General features: G+C 41.7%; 1 protein-coding gene across 1 annotated transcript; it reads right to left on the reverse strand.

The window, feature by feature from the left end:
• Positions 1–367: 367 nt before the first annotated feature.
• On the reverse strand, positions 368–19,500 carry LOC134660525 (putative fatty acyl-CoA reductase CG5065). The gene is made up of 14 exons (XM_063516299.1): positions 19,358–19,500; positions 16,964–17,032; positions 16,352–16,502; positions 15,785–15,901; positions 13,136–13,290; positions 11,670–11,760; positions 10,940–11,092; positions 10,163–10,262; positions 3,675–3,734; positions 2,991–3,123; positions 2,082–2,189; positions 1,379–1,510; positions 961–1,218; positions 368–468 (listed from the first exon to the last, which is right to left on the reverse strand). Exons 2-14 carry the CDS (start codon positions 16,996–16,998, stop codon positions 390–392), a joined length of 1,572 nt encoding a protein of 523 aa, XP_063372369.1. The 5' UTR covers positions 16,999–17,032; positions 19,358–19,500; the 3' UTR covers positions 368–389.
• Between the last annotated feature and the right edge of the window lie 1,784 nt (positions 19,501–21,284).

Here is a 21,284-nt window from a genome sequence, read left to right on the forward strand (position 1 = left end):
TGGTGTGGTGAACTTATATTTTTCCCCCCCAATACAAGTCCTGATTTTATAAGATATCTTAAATATTGTAAGTATAATATCTCGTGGTATTATCATTTAAGCTAAGTCTGATATGTCGAAAGGCACTGTTTTCAAAATATACTTAATGTCATGCATATTTACTATTCTAGTATATGATTAATTATTTTCTAAAATAAAGTGCTGTAAATTTTAAATAATACTTAATTAAGGACGGATAGTACAGACTTTTAAACTATAATTAATCATGTACAATTAAAATAAGAGAAAATAGGTACATAAACATTCATTCGATCAATTTATAAAGAAAATTGATACTCTTTTTTTACATGGAACCTAACATTACCGGACATTACATAGAATAATGAGTTCTACCGCAATCGCCCGGCAAGAGTCCTGAAGAAGTAGTACCCGGTAGCTGCTTGTAGTATCTTGTAAACCCAGTACAGCCTAAAACAAACATATATACATTTCCTCCTCCGTATTTATTAAATACATAATAAATAAAACAGCACAGAGTGTCTAAATGCGAAGGCCGAAGGCCGAGCGTCGGGGAAAGGCGCCTCTACGCGCGAGGCCTAAGGCCGAACAGTACAGTAAGTGCCCCGAGTAAGTAAGTGCGCCGAAGGCCGCGCTCCGTCCGACAGGTACGCGTTTTCCCCAACTTCCCCAAGCAACTATGTATCTTAATTGCGAAGGCCGAAGGCTGAGTAGGGCCCAAATCCCGAAGCGTCCGAAAGAGGGCCCGTCTTTGGTATTCACACACAGAACAATAGTAAAAATTCTGTCTGTCTGACAGATTGTCTGTTATTTCTTCACGCTTAAATCGCTGAAACCAATTTAGATTTCTATATAAATTTGACGTTTACGGTGACATCTTCACACTTTAAAATTGCAAAGTCTGTGTAGAATTAGCTTGGTCCGACTCTATATCTGTCTCACCTGTTTAGCTTGGTCCTGGCGTGTGCGAGCGAATCAGCGCTATCCTTTAGTATGAATTTTCTAATGCCCATCATGTAGGTCGCTATATACTGGTCCCAGTCTATCTCCGGCCAGTGCGGGAAGTTGTCGCCGTCCGCCGCGGCGCTAGCGTCGCGATGTAAAGCAGTTAGTTGTTCGATGGCGAACTGCCATTCGTGGTTGGCGAAGTATTCGCCGGTGGCCGCGGCCATTTGGAAGCGGCGGGCTAGTTTCATCATTCTGAAAAGTATAATTTAGGTATATTTATTTATTATATGCAAATTGTGTATCTATGTATGTCACTTAAACCGTTAACCCAGTGTCAAATTGTACTGGTAACCATGGTAACTCCAGGTTTAACCTGTTATCCCCGGGTTAGTGGAATGATGCAAGCGCTTACATAGCTTTCCGTCCCTGCGCGCGTAGCAGCACATCGTAGAGGAACGCCGGCAGCAGATGGCAGGTCACCTCCCAGAAGGTGTTCAGGAAACGGGACTCCGTGAATGAGAAATTGGGGTACCACATCACGTATCTGCAAAAAAAGTTGCAATATCATTACCATTAAGTCATCTAAAAGAAGTCTACTTCTGAGAAAAATCTTCCCTCAATTATCTGTTTAAAATGTAGTAATTAGAAATTAATTTCAGAAAGCTGTTTTAATTTGAGTAGACGTCACTTTGTACCATCAAGGTCCGCGATTGTTATGCTATTTAGGGTCCTAACTGAATTGGTTGTTCAAACCTTTCGCTAAGGAATGTCCAATTTAGCTAGAAACCTAAGTGGCTCAACATTCTCAACAATCACTGAGCGTGACTGCCCATAGGGAAATATAGGTATCACATTCAGATTCATTCAGATATTGCACCACAGCATTAGTGCAGTTTGCTAGACTCTTCAAGGTATCTTATTTGGAAGGTATCTCGCCCATTTAAAACAGAGCAGGGTGAAAAGTGCCCCACTGATAAAGCCAAAAATTTGTTGGGAGAACACTTGCAACGAAAAGGGACGTTGATTGATTATTTCCATAAATTATTTAAGTATCGTTTGGTGTTTTATGTCATCGATTGTCACTCGGCTACACATATCCCTTCATGGTATCTTACTTGGTGGGGTTTTCTCTCGCCCATTTGACACAGAGCCGGGTGAAGGTGCCCCACTGCAGCGGGCTGATGGACCCCGAGGTCACGTTGTATACTGGACAGCGCCCCGCCCTGGAACATAAATTAATAATAACATAAATATGCATTAAAAATATATTTTCATTTCACATTTCTTACTCAGACTATGCGACTCCCTAAGGAACAATAGGAAGGAATGGAATTGGCGGGCAGAATAGCTAGAAAACCATAGTTTTCGGCAGTTGCGTACCGTGAACTAATCTAGCTGTGGGCGAAATCGCATATGCGTGGCCCTTTTCTTTCACTGTGCCCTCTGCCTCGTGCGAGACCCTTCTTGGGGTGCGAGGCTGTGGGCGACGGCCCATTTCGCCCACGCCTAGCTACGCCACTGGTTCTAGCTACGCCACATTTGCGTGCAAATCATTTAACAATGAGGCTGAAAAGAGGTTCACGCCGTGCTATCGGTCGCGGAGAGCTGCAGCCCACAGACTGCGTCGCTCCACGAACGCGTGCTCGCGTTGAAGCAAATTATGTTATGGAGCAAAATATGTCGAGCGAACTTCCCCGTTAAAAAATTATCCATACTTTCTGTCTGTCTGTCTGTTTATCTGTCTGTCTGTTACCTCTTCATGCTTAAACTGCTGAACCGATTTAGGTAAAATTTGGTATGGAGGTAGTTTGAGTCCCGGGGAAGGACATAGGGTAGTTTTTATCCCAAAAATGGCCTTTTAAGGGGGTGAAAAGGGGGGTGGAAGTTTGTATGGATCGTTAAAAAGCAGATTGGGTAAAAATAAGCTACCCAAATTACTAACTCCACGCAGACGAAGTCGCGGGCAAAATCTAGTATGTGTATAACTTATGGGAGATTTGTTATTAAGAAGTAGGTATACTGACTTGTTGGTGCCCTGTCTCCAGGCAGCCAATATGCAGGCGTTGACAACCAGGTCGACCGGCACGAGGTCGACCACGTATCGCTCCCGGCAGAACCCAGAGCGGTATGTGCCGCGGGAGATTTCCATTACGATCCCTGGAAACAAAAGTTTGTATGAGCTTCAGGCTGGGAGGCCGAAGGCCGACCCCGGCGGAGGGCCGAAGGCCCGGAGCCTTCACCCCGACTCCCAAGCGTGCAACCCTCAAGAGAGATTAAAAAAAGAGATTTAAGTATTAGGTAATAGTAGTGTTTATGTGACTGCTGTTATGAGATTATTACAGACAAGCGTTGGTAGCCCAGTGGTATAGGAGCGTGCGGCTTTAATTTCAATCTGGAGGTCGCAGGTTCAAACTCCGGCTCGTCCCAATGAGTTTTTTGTGACTTATGTTATTTTTTTATTATTATTCAGAGCCCATGCACTGTGACCTCTGCTGGGCAAAGAAAGTGAACCTTTAGCGAATGATAGTTTCTCGCCCCCCCCCCCCCCCCGCCCGCTGAGCCAACGGTCGCGGAGAGCTGCGGCCCGCGGTCAGCTCCTGATGATGCTTCTCAAAACGGAGTGAAACATGTCGAGTGATTTTCAACTTATTTAAAATACATGAGTGACCTGTTTTAATACATTTAATAAGTATGATGATTTTAGTTACCGGTGACTCCGTAAATGTTGTCAATCCATCCCGGGAACGGCTCCTGCAGCGCCGCTGTCACTGTAAACATGGGAATAACATTAGTGTTTAGAAATCTCTTTAAAAACCAGTAGCGTTGCTAGTGGTTCGAAAAGTGGAATCTTGAGAGTTTCAAGGCACAAGGCAAGGGTTAAACAAACTCTGCTCCCGAGTAGAACACAATAGTACATTATATACCTAGGGAGGTGAATTCGTAAATGCTCCAGATCGCAGGTGGCGATCTGGGGCTTAACGAATTACCGCCCATGGTTTGTATAAAGTTTTACATCTTGCCTTGGCCAGGAAGTGAGATTTTTCTTCTGTGATTCTCGTGAGTGAGATTCTCGCGTAGCGGGAAGAAAAACCCACTTACGGGCCTAGGGTGACGTAAAATTTTTTACCAGTTACCACACAAACACTGGGAAAATATTATTGGAAAAATATTACAAATCAAATCCAGCTGAACGTTATTAAATATTATGTAGCATTCAAAATCATCACCTGAAAGTCAATTCTATCAGCCAACATGGGAAAACTCAAAATTTGCTTTAGATTACATTGCCACTCTAGTGGATAAAGTGCAACTTTGACATGTTTTCGAAGAATAAAGAGCCTTTACGAGCTGTGAATAAAATTGGTGTGCCAATTATGCGTATTCAACTTTATGCTTATAAAATAAGTTATTAAAATAGTTATTTACGATACAAGTGCGGAAAAGAGGAAATTCGAAACGAGTGGCGATATTTATAAGAATTAAAACACTTATTATTAAAACACGACCTAAGGGAGTGTTTTAAATCGACACGAGTTGCGAATTCCCTATTCGCTCGTGTATCGTACAATGTTTTACAGTACATATTCCCCTTTAAATATTAGACATAGCAACGAAAAGTGCTTATTTACGCACTAGTGCGGGAAAGTAGCACCATATGTACTGTAAAAACTATTTGTGTAATGTAAGAATGTAAATAGACTAATTTAAATACTCTTAATAACAGATGAGCCATTCTCTAATTAATATACACATTAAATGCAATATTGTTGCAAAGATTTCCGCGCTTGCTTTCGTTTTGTGTCATTCATTGTCATTTTTAGGGTCCCGTACCCAAAGGGTATAAACGGCACCCTATTACTAAGACTCCACTGTCCGTCTGTCCGTCTGTCTGTCTGTCACCAGCGGGCGCAGCATGGTTCCATTTTTATCACCTGTCACTATGCCGGTCACTTTCGCACTTACATATTTAAGCGATAAAAACGCGACCGTGCTACCGCCGTTGTAATTTTGTAACATAGTTGAAATTTTCACAGATTTTCTGTGGCCGCTATAACAACAAATACTAAAAAGTACAGAACACTCGGTGGGCGAGTCTGACTCGCACTTGTCCGGTTTTTAGAGTATGACCAAGCTAACTCTGCCGGTAATTCTGCGGACCCGGACCGTTCTAGAGTGTGTCATCCTTAACATATCAAAAAATATATAGGTAACCTATTTTACTAGAAAGTTTACCTTTTGGACGCCAATGACCGATATATCCACACCGTAGGTTCAACGCCAATGACCGATTAATCGGTCACAGACCACAGAGCAACATCGACCTACGTGCATATACATAAAGTTCAACTTCAGTTTTGACACTTCAATGATGTGGCGTCTGAATGACAGCTTTTGTGTTTGACACGGCGTGGAAAAGGTTAAAGTTCGAACCCTGTTATTTGAGTGTTTATTAACTATTTTAGGCGAAATCAATAATACCCTAACTGTGACATTAATTAAATATTTACAATGAGGGGTAGGTGTTTATTACAGGCTAAAACTGGCTATTCGAGAGCTATTAGGACCAATTTCTATGCCACGTTTCTTTTCGACTTTTAAATTTGTAAATAATTAAAAATTTCGTTCACGCTCTGAGAGAAGGCCATTGTTGTTCTAAAAGGTGTGCAGAAAATGATACGTTTCTGCACTAGAGCATTTTACGTTCCAAGTACGACTTTATAATTTTTTTTACGATAAGCAATTGAAATTTGGGTTTAAATGGATTTTGTTATACAATTTCCATTCTGATATTTAACTCCCCATTCCATTGATAACGATACTTTTGCGTAAATTGTTAATTGAAAGTACCCTCAAGAAATACTATAAAAATGTGTACTTGGCGGACTTAAGTCCGGTCCGCTAATTGTGGTTGGTGCAACTGACCCTATAGTCCGTTATTGAGCACATCAACTGTTTTGTAAACACAGCTCTAGTGATCCAGTAGGAGTAGGAGAACCATTTTGGACGCCGTACCGAGTGGTCGTGCCCAGAGCGAACAAATAAGCCTCATAAACGCCCAGCGAAACAATAGCACCCATCGCCAGATGGTCGAACTCTCGCCGCGTTAACACCTAAGAGTCGTCTCGCGCTAACCATAGCTTTGGCGACGCTTGCTTACTCAATTCCAGCATTCCGTGAAAGTGTTTATAGTTTCGTTTATCAGTGCATCCCAATTATATAATATTTAAGTGAAGTGCGTTAATCTGTGTGCCGTCCGTGCCTACGCAAGCCAACCGCGACAATCGTACGATCGCTGCTGCATCAGCGGTCCAACGTCGCGACGCGGTGACTGTCGTCCCCGCCTACACCACGGCCAAATTTGGTGAGATCGCTCCAAATCTGTTTGCTCAAAGGCTAGATGTGCCCTAGTATTAAGCCTATATTCCTATACCCTAAGTAGCTAGGCCCATAATACCACACTGATCTAGAGGTACATAATATTATAACCTAGACATATTTTGACTTGACTACTCATCGACAATCGCCCGTTAATCTTAATACCCTTAAATAAGCGAATAAATAACATAGGAAGACACACGTAGGTATCACCTTCAACCGACTACCAGTAGTTAGCAGTCCATAAACAGTATAATATAGATCAAATATAGATCAGGTATTGCACACAGGCAAATATCTTGCAATGGCACCTAGGAAAACACAGTTTTTAGAATATAAAATTCACTAGTTCATTATTGAATGAATTTATTTCAGTTAAATACCTAGTTTCATCTAATCTAGTTGCGACGCATTATTTTGGTAGCTTTAATTTACACCACCACCTACTGGGCTTGGCTTCTGCCGCGATCATATCGTTTTAGGTAAGGAAGGCAGATCACTTACCTACTATTTAGTTTATTTCAGTTATATACTTTATTTCATCTAACCCTGTACTTACCTACGCCTTATTTTTCTAACTCTAGTTTACATAGGTATCTAATGTAAGTAGTCCACCACCTATACCTACCTACTAGTTTATTTCAGTTACGTACCTAGTCTCATCTAATCTAGCATTAGTGACGCCTTATTTTGTTAGCCTTCATTTCAGCACCTCTAGCTACCACCACCGAGTCAACTTTGGCTCAAAGCGCGATTATATTCTACTAGCAGGATAGCAGATCTAGCCTATCAGAGCATAGCCAATTTTGTCAGTTTTTATTTACGAACATAGTTTTGTTCTATTGCTCTGCATTAAAAAAAGATTAAACTATTTTACCTTATCAAGGCATCAATCGTATACTATACAGAATAATATATACGCAGTCAGCATATAACGCAAGATTACACCGCAACATTGTATTCCAGAGAACCAATGATCATAAAATACATTATATTATATTATAACTGACACACAACAATAAGATCTTTGGTACCTACCTACTTTACCAACTCACCACCCGAAGGCATATCGCTCCCTGGAAATACCGAAATATTCACATCCGCCGCTCAAAAAAAGGGGCTATTTCTTTGAAACTATCTCCCCAGTACCTATCAAGATAAATTGTTTTAAAGAATACCAACGCAATTTAGTTGGAAAAGAGTACACATCTGGCACCATTCATAATATTTCTACAAAATACGGTCATTAACAGCGATACATTACCCAAGACCATAGGACGCAACGGTTGTTTGCCTGCCATTGTCTTCATCTACAGGACGCCGGCGTGAACATAATAAAACAGATGGTCACTAAATATCGGGTACGGTTAGTAAATGTCAGGAACAACGCCGCGACCCAAGGTTCGCGATATATTGAACGGCAAAACAATAACCAAAAGGATTAAATGCCTCCGAATTACCTACCTAGGACACATCCTAAGACGGCCAAAACCGCACCTTCTAGAAGCCGCCTATAGCTATAGAGCCAGTGAACTTAAAGTTGGCAGACCAATCTAGGTACACTTGGAAAAACTCACTGACACAGGACATGGCGTATTACACCAGGCATCCCTCTGAGTGGATCAACATGGCAGATGATAGAGGAGAATTCATCAAAGCAGCAGGAGAAATATATCAACTGGACGAAACCGCCAGCGAATCAGACGAAGAAGAACCAACACCAACCACCATCGACGAGCAAACGGCACCTCAAGACGACATCGACCCTACTTGATACAAGATATCTCGAAGACCGAAGCGGAAACGACGAGCAGCATGTCACCAACGCTCTCCTTCGACGACATAACCTACCCCTCCTAACTTTCCAATATTGGCTTGAGGCTGCATAGCCGGCTGATTCTAATGATCCCTTCCCCATCCCAGAGCGTGTCACTCCCCACAAATTTCGTCCCCTGGTATGCCGGCTAGTCCGGAGCGGGCATGTCCCCGGCTGGGTGTGGCGCATTCTTGTCTTGTCTTCTTGTCTTGTCACAGCTCTAGTGATCCAGTAACCCGACGTAACGATCAGAACTGCGTGCGCCCGATCACCACTCGGTGGAACATTACGAGTTGCGCATACGCAGGAAAGCGAAACACGTAAAAAAATGGAGACCGATTTGGATTTCTTGATGTATGTAGAGCGGTTATTGGGTGGACAGTTTAAAAGATGACTCACGTTAGACCGGGCCGTGTCCGGGCCGGGAGCTTCCGGAGCTTCGTTTTCTATGGAAAGCACCACGTGATCACGACCGCCGTCATAGAAAATGACATGTCGGACGCTTCGGCCCGGGCTCGGCCCGGTCTAGCGTGAGTCATCCTTGAAGGGGGTGACGGGGTGACTCATATGTCGAATTTGTATGTATGGTTGTAACTTTAATGCACAGGTTTACATAAAACAGCCAACACCAAATAAAAAAATGTGCATAGGCGAAATTATCATTAAAAGGGATCGCTTTCGCCTTTGAGAAAATGCGAAAGGATTAAACACTAAAAAGTGAAAGACAATTTATTACATTTTATGATTTAAAACCATTTTATGTCGAAAATGCGTTACGTCATTTTGGAAAACAGCTGATGCCGATTCTTATTAAACATAGCTATATAAGAATCACCGCAAGGAAACTCGCTTTCATGTGAAAAGAACCGGATCGAAATCGGTCCATCCGTTTAAGAGCTACTATGCCACAGACAAACATTGGAGTCAAACGTATTAAAGGATGACTCTCTTTAGACCGGGCCGTATCCGGGCCGGAGCTTCCGGCGCTTCGTTTTCTATGGAAAGCATCACGTGATCACCTGTCATAGAAAAGTAAGCGCCGGAAGCTCCGGCCCGGACACGGCTCGGTCTAACTTGAGTCATCTTTAATACCTACCCTTCCTTTTCGTAGGGGGTTATAAAATCACCCTGGTCGAAGGTAAGACAACAGCTGTGCATTCCCGCGACATTCATAAAATAATCAGCAGCCAAGTGGACGTATCGATCGAGAAGATAAACTTATCATTTATGAAACCACGTGTTCCTTCGCAGACATGAACATGACACACTTAAGTAGGCCAAGTGCATGTCGGGCCACGCATAACGAAGTGGATCCGTAGCTTTATACGATACTAGCGACCCGCCCCGCACGGGTTAACAAATTATACGTAAACCTTCCTCTTGCATCACTTTATCTATTTAAAAAAACCGCATCAAAATCCGTTGCGTACTTTTAAATACCTAAGCGGAGCTAAGGACAGACAAAAAGCGGGAAGCGACTTTTATACTATGTACTGATACATAATTAACTTACACCACAGGGCGGACACGCCATACATCAATTATTGCACAGTAAAAAAATGTACAAAAGGCGAACTTAATGCCAGAAGGCATTCTCTACCCGTTAACCCTCAGGCCCAACAGAGAGCAAGCAGTAATAGGTGCAAGAAAACTTACTTATTTTTATTTTTTTGGTTCGTGACTTTATGACCTCTAGAGGGCGCTGCGTTAATTTTTTTGTGACGTCATATAGCCTATAACCAGCGGACGATTCAGACGATTCGAATGACACATCGTTTGACAAATTATAATGAGTACTTTAGAAGTTATGAGGGAACAGATGAACATAAATACATACATCAAAATCATAACCCTCCTTTTGCGTTGCCGTAGTCGGGTAAAAATGATTTGCGTTTATGTCTGCGCGGCACGTCTGTACACGCGTCATTGTGTATCTGACGGACTTCTGGCATGCTCTCAGTAGAGCGACTTACGCACTTACTTATTCTGTGCTTATACACTTACCGATGGAGGGCCTCACGATACAGACAGGTAGCTCCTGATGACTGTACACTATGGACTCGGCGAGCGCCTTCGTGAGCGTGTACGTATTAGGATGTTCACCCTGGACGAAGAGAGATTAATACATACATACATGTATAGTAGGTAGATTGTTAACCAAGGGATGAAAGGCACTCATTTCTGCTTAGTGTAGTAATAGTAGTAAATAGTCCGAGGCTGACAAGATGCCTTTCAACCCTACTTTTCATTTCGAATACGAGGAAAGGAAAGCTTGTGATTTTAAAAAACATGACTGAGTACTTATAAATTTTTATACTGTTTCTCGACTACTTTTCTCGTGTACTTTCAATTAACAATTTAGGTAATATATTGTTATTTGAGCAAATCTCAATAAATTTATACATTTAGATTATATCTTAGATTTCTATAAAAATTGGTATGCTGGTAAAAGTACATGAAGCTGAACAAGTTCCACCACATTTCCCAAAATGTCCCAGAAAGTTTCTAAGAAACATTCCTTTTTTGTTACCAGATTTCCTTACACATTTGGTACAAACCTGTAGTGTCTGTGCCAGTGCGTTGACAGTGTGCTGAGAAAGCATCTTGGCACATCTCACTATGGAGTCAGGGTCGTAAGGCGGAGGATAAGGTGAACGACTGGTGGTATACCTACAGTGTCTGTGCCAGGACGTTGACAGTGTGTTGAGGAGCATCTTGGCACATCTCACTATGGAGTCAGGGTGGTATGGCGGAAGATAAGGTGAAAGACTGATGGTATACCTGCAGTGTCTGTGCCAGGACGTTGACAGTGTGCTGAGGCAGCATTTTGGCACATCTCACTAGGGAGTCAGGGTCGTAAGGCGGAGGGTACACGCGCTCATCGATGCTCGGCTGCGGCGCGTTGCTGTAGGCTGTTGATACGTGCACCAGCGCCTTCACGGAAACAATGTAATTATATATAACTTATTTCAATATCCGGCTTGAAGGACCATTTTATTTGTTACGGAAACCAAAACGGCTCCGTTGAAGTTATATTGAAAAAGCAATAAATATGGGCCAGTTGGAATATTTTGCTCGTCTTCTATTTATTTTATCATTGCTATTGTTGTGAATAACGCTGATTTCGAGTCTTAAAGACTCGAACTCTTAAGACTCTCGAGGCTTAACGCCTCAAACGGCTACAGACGATTTTTTACATCCATACGCGTAAAATAAATAAATACAATTCTCAAATATAGTAGAGTCTTCAAGACTTGCGAGTCTTGAAGGCTCGAGTCTTTAAGCCTAAAAATAAGCGTTATTTATAACACTGATCATTGCACCATTAAGGATGAGTCACGTTAAACCCGACTGGGCCGTGTCCAGGCCGGCGCTTACTTTTCCATGACAGATGACACGTGATCACGTGTGCTTTCCATAGAAAACGAAGCGAGACAGCGCGAACAAAACTAATGAAGTACCAACAAACGGTGGCATCGTTATACTATAAATAGAACCAAATAGGACCTACCTTGAGTTTGGGCATGTCTTGGGCCAGTGTGAGCAGCGAGGCGGTGCCTTGGACGTTAAGCGCCGTCGCTGCGTGTAGGGGCTCCGTGAACCTACACAAACGATAACTTGTTAACATGACCACCATCAAACCACCATCACCATCATCACCATGACCATCATCACCATGACCATCATAACCATGACCATCATCACCATCACCATCATCACCATGACCATCATCATGTATTCACATCTATGATGACCAAATAAAAATGATTGATTTATTGATCAAAGACATCATCTGAGAATGCAAAATTAGAACTTAGGTAAATAATGTATGGACACAGTCACGTGACTTTCGTAGTATCTGTCATCCCAATACATGTTTTCTTTTCGTTTGGCGTTTTTACTAGGCCCCCAGGGCTTAAACTTTTCAAACGTTGCTAACAAAACCTTAACCACCCATGATTTCATGTTCCAAACGTGTCTTTCGGTCTTTCCAGTGGTGTTATATACGTACCATAATTATGATACAATAATTTTTAGCGGTCCGTTCCGTACCCTTATAGGATCACTCGTGCGTCTGTCTGTCTGCCTGTCCGACCATTCCCCCCCCCCCACCCCTTTATCTCCGAAACTACTAGGTCTAAAATTTTGAAAAAAATACACAAAATAGCTCTTTATCTATAGATGACAGAAAAACTTATTAGAAATATGCAGTCAAGCGTGAGTCGGACTTAATGTACGGAACCCTTGGAATTCGAATCCGACTCGCACTTGGCCGGTTTTTTTCCTCGACCTTCCATTGAGTACCATATTTTTTTGCAAATTTGTATCATAAATTTGATGTTGGCATCTAACATCACTGGATCTTTCCTGACTTTGACAGTTAATAATGTATAGTATCATCGCCCTCAGGATATTATAGAATAGCACTACTATTTATATTTTAGTACAAGGTACCTACCTACTGATTTGCGAACATGATAGTTAGAACTAACCTGACAGTGGCTGCAGAATGGAACAGCACTGTGACTCCAGCCAACAGTGCCTTCTGCTCGAGGCCGACCCCGAGTCCTGGGGCGGAGACGTCGCCAGCGATCGGAGACAGCTTGCTTACCAGCACTAGGTACTGACTTACGAACATGATAGTTAGAACTGACCTGACAGTCGCCGCAGAATGGAACAGCACTGTGACTCCAGCCAACAGTGCCTTCTGCTCGAAGCCGACCCCGAGTCCTGGGGCCGAGACGTCGCCAGCGATCGGAGACAGCTTGCTGACCAGCACTATAGGTATTGACTTACGAACATGATAGAACTAACCTGACAGTGGCTGCAGAATGGAACAGCACTGTGACTCCAGCCAACAGTGCCTTCTGCTCGAGGCCGACCCCGAGTCCTGGGGCCGAGACGTCGCCAGCGATCGGAGACAGCTTGCTGACCAGCACTATAGGTACTGACACGAACATGATAGTTAGAACTGACCTGACAGTGGCCGCAGAATGGAACAGCACTGTGACTCCAGCCAACAGTGCCTTCTGCTCGAGGCCGACCCCGAGTCCTGGGGCCGAGACGTCGCCAGCGATCGGAGACAGCTTGCTCAGCCGCTCCGGCCAGCGGGTGCGGAGGCGGTCGAAGGCCTGAATACAAGAGTTTGTTTAGTTTTTAGAGCTCTGTAAAACTGTTCGCAGAACTCTGAGATCACTTGTTGTTGCAAATCGTTAAATGCGTTAAGGAGGCTTTACTACGGTAGTGCGACACACGCTTGTGCGAAGTATTGTTAGTGCGACGTATGATTAGGCGATGTACGATTGTACGACATGTCATTTGTGGGAACTATTGTTCGTGCGAAACATTATTAGGCGATGCACGACTATACGATGTGCCGTTGCGACTACACGATGCGAATCATCGTGTGTGCGAAATATAAATCAATAGGTAGGTTAGGTTCGTTAGGTAACTTCAGATGCCCGAAGGGCAAAGCGCCCAGAAATAGGAGCCCCGCGAAGCTCCGTCTAGTTTAGTTGTAAAGGAAATGTTTTTTGAGAAGAAACAGTGTAAGTACCTACTGAGACCATGTTAAAAATAAATTACCCGTAGACCCACAAATACTGTCGTGCACTAGAAGTATTGTCGAGCCGTAATATGTCGCACAATTTAACTTCGATCAAAAATACTGCCGGACTATAGTTTGGTCGAATAGTGATATGTCGCACAATATCACTTCGCAGAATTGCAGTGTCGTTAAAAAAAATATGTCGCACAATCGTGCATCGCACACTTGGGGTCGCACTTATGTAATAATCCCGTTAAGGATGATTCACGTTAGACCGGGCCGGAGCTTCCGGAGCTTCGTTTTCTATGGAAAACATCACGTGATCACCTGTCATTGTCATAGAAAAGTAAGCGCCGGAAGCTCCGGCCGTATACGGTTCGGTCTAACGTGAGTCATTCAAGACAAAACCGCTTATTTATTATGATATCGGGGATTTTAGAGTCAATTATAAATTTTTGACACGGTTTATATATCATTGGCAATGAATAAATACAAAAATGAATGATAAAATAAACGACAGTATACCTAATAAAAAAAAATCCCTAAAACCTACCTTCTAAATCTAGGCCCCTCGGCAAGGTGCACATCACGCAGGCAGCATTCCCGCGCTGTATAGCGATGGCAATCCTTTGCGCGGGAAAGCTGCCTGCGCGAGAGTCCCCTGTTGCCTCCCTTAACCGCTTACCAAGCTCCTTAAGGATCCCACGCGCTCCTCTACCCCACGTTCCGAGTGTCTCGACGCCAAAAGCTACGAACTCGTAGTTGGCGCCGAGACAGCTGTATTTATAAGCCTTAGCTCGCTCTCGGGCGTCCGCCGCTGCCCCGGCATTTCATTATTTTATTTTATAAGGTACTTAAGTATTAAGTTTCTATTTTTTACGTTAAATAAACCTTTCTACATTTACAATATACCTAATAATAGATAAGTTTGTACCTTTCGCACAAAGTACCTAAAACATAAATATTAGGGGACATCTTACACAGCCTAGCCCCAAACTAAGCAAAGCTTGTATGTACTACGGGTACTAGGCAACGATATACATGTATATACATGGAAAACAACCATGACCCAGGATCAAATATCTGCGTTCATCACACAATTACCGGGATCGAACCCAGGACCATGAGCTTTATAGGCAGAAGGTAGAAGATACCTACATCAATGATGTATAACTCAAGATAAGTTATAGGCGTTCCAAAATTGAAGCGTGTTGCAAATTGAAGCAACTTGTGACAAATTGGACAAGTTGCCTTTAGACGCGGCTAGACAAGCGAGAAATGTGGACGTGCTATAGCTCCCGCACACCGAAAGAGAAAGAGACGACCTTATGTTTAACAACGAGTGTGACAAATATGGATGGAATGAGAACATTAATCAAAAATAACAGATTTTTTCGTAGGCACAGAAATAAATATGGAAGTATTTTTTGTAAGTTTTTTTTATGGAAGTATGAGTATAACCTATTTATGGTTATATAATATCATTGACCTACATCGGTTATTATTTTATTAAAATGAAACTTAAACGGAAACGATACCCACAAGGCCAGTTATTGGCAACAATTTTATAATAATTAGTAGTATTTTTAGTGTATTTAATATTGATATATTGTTTAATGATTTCCCGTTAATCAGGAAAAGGTTGCGACCAGAGAGGAGTTAAAATATTTATTTTTCATATTATTATCACTTATTCGGAAAAGGGGTTTCTTTCTTTATTGCATCCTATTCTTTAGCTTTAATAATATTTTGTAAAGAAGTACCTATCTGTAGCTTAAGATATCAAATAAATAAAGAGATAATAATTTTTGAATAAATAATTATAAATATCATAGGACATTCTTACACAGATTGACTAAGTCCCACAGTAAGCTCAAGAAGGCTTGTGTTTTGGGACTTGTGGGTACTCGGACAACGATATAATAATATAACAATATACACAAATACATAGAAAACAAACATGACTAAAGAACAACTGTTGTCCTGTATCTGTGCTCATCACACAAATAAATGCCCTTACCGGGATCGAACCCGGGACCGCGGCTTCACAGACCAGGCCAGACCAGTCACCAAAATACCTGATTCTTAAGCAGTTCCTTGTACCGCTGCTCGACCGTGAGTCCTCTTTTGGGTCGCAGCAACAGATAGATGGTGTTGATTCCGGGGCAGGAGCGCAGGAGTTTCTCCAACAGCGCCTATTACGAAACAAGACATCAATGTCTACCCATTGTTAGAATTACCGTTTTATATCTGGCTACTGAAATAATACACAATTTTTTGGCGGGAAATTCAAAAAATCTTGGGCTAGTCACACTTTGTGTAGTAGGAATTATAGTTTTGATACCAGAAAATATTTTTGATTTTCTGTGCATACGTAAGGTACCTAAGGAAATAAGTTAAATATAAGTTGACGTGCACTCAAAGCGACGGCCTCACTAGCGCGCAGTTCTAATAGCAACTCTCGAACGTTCAGGTCAACTTAAGGTGAATGTCTTACCTTGCCAAGAAAGCCCGTACCACCAGTAACCAGTAGCACAGCACCGTCGTAAAAGTCAGCAATGCCTTCGGCCTCACCAGCGCACAGTAGTTCTGGGTTGTTCTGGAAACTCTTGAACATTCAGGTCAACTTAAGGTGAATGTCCTACCTTGCCAAGAAAGCCCGTACCACCGGTAACCAGCAACACAGCACCGTCATAGAAGTCGGCAATGCTTTCGGCCTCGCCAGCGCGCAGTTCTGGCAACTCTTGAACATTCAGGTTCGGGGTGTTCACATCGTTGCCGTTGGCCTCGCTCTTGCTGCAATGTTAGAAGCGGGTTAACACAGATTTTAAAACAAGTTAAGAATACTCGAGGCTCGAGAACATTTATGACGCAAGACCGGGACGTGTCCGGGCCGGAGCTTCCGGCGCTTCGTTTTCTGTGGAAAGCATCACGTGATTACCGGTCATCTATCATAGAAAAGTAAGCGGCAAAGTAAAGTGCCATTTCTAAGAAGCACCTAAATTTGAAGATCGAATGAATATCAAAAGGTCATTCATAAAGGATGACTCACGCTAGACCGGGGTTGGCCCGGGCCCGGGCGTCCGGCATGTCATTTTTTATGACGGCTGATCGATTCCATGAAGCTTCGGCCCAGCCCCGGCCCGTTCTAGCGTGGATCATCCTACCTTTGGTAGATCGTTTGTGTGTCAATTTGAGAAAAAACTATTGAGTGGCTCTCTCAATAAGGTTCAAAATAGCGTGACGAAGTAACTCACGTGTCGTCCATCTTGATATCTGCGACGGCAGCCATTGTAGGGGATAATATAGCTTCCTCTTAATTAACTCTGCAACAAAGATAATAAATAAATAAATAAATAAATAAATATTATAAGGACACTTTTTACACTAATTGACTAAGCCCCACATTAAGCTCAAGAAGGCTTGTGTTGTAGGTACTCAGACAACGATATATATAATATACAAATACTTAAATACATAGAAAACAACCATGACTCAGGAACAAATATCTGTGCTCATCACACAAATAAATGCCCTTACTGGGATTCGAACCCAGGACCGCGGCTTCACAGGCAGGGCCACTACCCACTAGGCCAGGCCGGTCGTCAAAAATAAAAAATTTCATAAATAATAATCATTTCGGCCTATTATCCCATCTTATCTTATATTATCTTATCTTATCTTATCTTATCTATCACTACATAGTATAAAACAAAGTCGCTTTCCGCTGTCTGTCCCTATGTATGCTTATATCTTTAAAACTACGCAACGGATATTCATGCGGTTTTTTTAAATAGATAGAGTGATTTAAGAGGAAGGTTTATGTATAATTTGTTAACCCGTGCGAAGCCGGGGCGGGTCGCTAGTATAATATATATACGTCCCACTGCTGGGCACAGGACTCCTCTTATGTGCGAGAGGGCTTGGGTCCCCACGCTGGCCCAATGCGGATTGGGGACACAACTTCACATACACCTTTGAATTTCTTAGCAGCTTTCCTTCACCGAAAAGCTAGTGGTAAATATCAAATGATATTTCGTACAATAGTTCCGAAAAATTGCGTGATTACCTTTTGTATTGTTTTCAAGATCCCGATATTTCGACGCAGTAATCACGGTCCATATCCCGGTCGATATAAGTAACTTTAAATAAATAAATAAATATTATAGGACATTCTTACACATATTGACTAAGTCCCACAGTAAGCTCAAGAAGGCTTGTGTTGTGGGTACTCAGACAACGATATACTTATATATAATATAAAAATACATAGAAAACACCCAAGACTCAGGAACAAATATCTGTGTTAATCACACAAATAAATGCTCTTACCAGGATTCGAACCCAGGACCGCGGCTTAACAGGCAGGGTCACAACCCACTAGGCCAGACCAGTCGTCAAAACACTTACCAATCATAAGTATACTTAACAATCATTTTCATATCGACCTCATTAATAATGAAATACTTCGTACTAACAATAAGTAACATACGATCACGTTTGTAACAGTACGCACTCATTTCTTTTCCAATGAGTTAATGGTGCGTGAACTTATACAAACATCGAAGCATTGCGTTAGGTAACTTATTCAGCCGGCTTAAGAGCGGCGTAAGCGTCAGTTGGGTGAAGTTACTAAACGCGTTATTGATAGCTTTCTTTCTATTGATTCCCTAAGCATTAGTTAAAAGAAGGTCATACACAGTAATAAGGTCACGTCACGTGTGTACATAATATGGCCGCTTTTTAACTTAAAGACGCGATGCATTTATATCTAAAACTCAACTAGCCCCGGCTTCGCACGGGTAAACCTTAACAAATTGTACACCTGAACCTTCCTCAATAATCACGCTATTGATAAGTGAAAATCGCATGAAAATCCGTTCAGTAGTTTTTGAGTTTATCGCGAACAAACAGACAGACGCGGCGGGGGACTCTGATTTATAAGATGTACTAGCGACCCGCCCCCGCTTCGCACGGGTATACACAAAACCTTAACAAATTATACACCAAAACCATCCTCAAGAATCACTCTATTGATAGGTAAAACCGCATGAAAATCTGTTCAAGTTTATCGCGAACATACATCACACAAACAGACAGACGCGGCGGGAGACTTTGGTTTAAATATTAAATAGGTAGTGATTTTAGTTTAACTTAGTGAAGTTCCGTTTTATAAATAAGTAAGTCTCATTTCTTCTTACTATCTTTCTTTGACCATATAACCGCATGTGTATAATGATTAGTCATATCTTGATTGCAACAATACAAATATATATATATATATATTTTTTTTTCAACTTAAATCAGCAATCGGCTGTTCTTCTAGCCATGATCAGATGGTTTTATTATTGTCAAAAATATATACAAAGAAAAAAATATTATTCGGTAACAATATCGCTAAAAATGGATCTCTAACTGATAACCTAACTAAAAAATTAATTTAGTAGATATAAAATATCCTATATTCCATTTTCACTTCTTATATAAAAAATTATAAATGCACTTATATTTTTTTTTGTTTTTTTTTTTTATGTTTAGAGCTAAACTACCTGTTTCGCAGTTTGGCAGTCCTATTTGAATGTAACTCCTATGTACCGTGTCTTAATAAAATAAATAAATAATAAAAAATCTTATTTCAAAAAGTTACTTACCACGAATAAAGGGAAGCGTTACCAGTAGTTGTCTAGTTGGTCATCGCGTGCGCTGGTCGCGGCGGCCGGGCTTTCACTGCGGGTCACGTAATAGCGCGTTTACCTCACGACGTGGAAGTTTGCGGGAAAACGCCGCGTCTAATGGTCGTTAAAGATATAAGGTAAACGTACTAGTGCTCGACATGCTAATGCTCCTATCCACAGAACAAGTAGAATGGCGATGCGAGCAGGGTACGTGTCGCCGCCGGTTATGAGCAAACGCTCGTATGCTAGTACTCGCCCGCGCTGACCGAAAAACGTAAACATGCCTTTTGCGCCACAATAACGTTCAGATTAAGAAGCCAGACATCAAATCTGTCTAAAGGTGGCGTATCCATTCACCAGGCACACAAGTTTTTACTACCGTTGCGCGAGAAATGTGGAAATGTGGAGAGGAACGAGCGGCGACACCGGTTCCGATACTAACTGCGCGTGATAGCCGTTCTGTGTTCTGTTCTGTGCTCCTATCCTACCTACTAAGTAGACTGCCGAGTTCTTGTCACTGTCCCACTATATACATGAATGTCAGAATCGTTAAACTTCAGTCATTACCAAAAGAAATAAACACCTAATATTAGAAGTATTAGAACGAATTAAATTATTTACAGAAAACATTTTTAATTTGTTTTTATTTCCTATAAATATATACTATAAACTGAAATAAATGTTATACTCGTATACTAAGAAAAAGTGACCAAGCCTGGGGCACTGGAGGCCATGGTCACTTTTTCTTAGTAGGTATACGAAATTTATTTCAGTTTAAATAAATACCTAATCGTTTTTCACGGACTCTTTATTGGTTGTCTAATTTATCAATGGATATTAGGTTATTCAAAACAGTTCCGAATGCTACATGTCATAAGGGCTAAAACGAATACAGTTTTTTTATTGTAATATTGAATTAGTTTCAATAATTTTATAAGTATTAACATTTAAAAGGTTTAGGGAATTCGTTATTTTCAAAAATTGCTCGGTAATGTAAAATACTGAAGTATCGTTTGAACAGATAATAATAACATCAAATTTTGAGCAAGGCGAAAATTCGCAGTCATGTCATGACAATCCTCAGTAGCGCCTTCAATATATTATACATACCTATAAGTATACTTTTTCTTTTTTTTTTTTGCACTTTCACTCGCGTCACAGAATAAATAATAGTACTAAGTACAGAAGACTCACTCTCTAACAAAACGCGTCTGTTACGATCAGCACAGATATGGCCGCTAGGTGGCGACAGCGCCACGCGCGGCTTATGGCTTTCCTCAAAATTGGGGCCGAACGGATGTACCTGTAGCAAAGCGACGAAATCGCGGAGTGAGACACGCCTGCTCACGTCGTGACCGTCCGTAACGCGTACCCGTATGTTTCGTCGCTAGTGATATTCAATCTGACGTAATTTTTATCAGCGACCGGTGGCGAAAGCGGTCAAGTGCACCCTTCGACCTGACTTCTGACCGCCCCTTTGACCGCGGATTCTGGTGAAAGGATCTTCAGATGGTCCTGGGTATGAATCTTTAATATGTATATTTTTAAGTAATTCGTATTTATATCTATATACATATCTAAGTGGCGTTTTATATCAACGATTGTCATCTTGGCTAGGCCCCTGGACAATAGATAAACAATACCAATTAATCGTTCTAAATAATACCTACTTAATTCTAGATATTTATTTGCACGCCGCAAATGTACCTACCCCATTCACGTGATCAGCTGACCTACTGCCTTACTTTTACCAAAGCGACGTAACCGCCGTCAAACTTCCATACAAATTCGTCGTACTCGTTTTAGTTCAGGATAGCGTGGAAAGCGAATTATTTGACCTGTTGCCTCACAGTTACCAAAACGTCGTAACTGCCTTCAAACTTCCATACAAGTTCGTCGTTTT

The sequence above is a fragment of the Cydia amplana genome, chromosome 27 (assembly GCF_948474715.1).
Source record: "Cydia amplana chromosome 27, ilCydAmpl1.1, whole genome shotgun sequence".
NCBI classification, from domain to species: Eukaryota; Metazoa; Arthropoda; class Insecta; order Lepidoptera; family Tortricidae; genus Cydia; species Cydia amplana.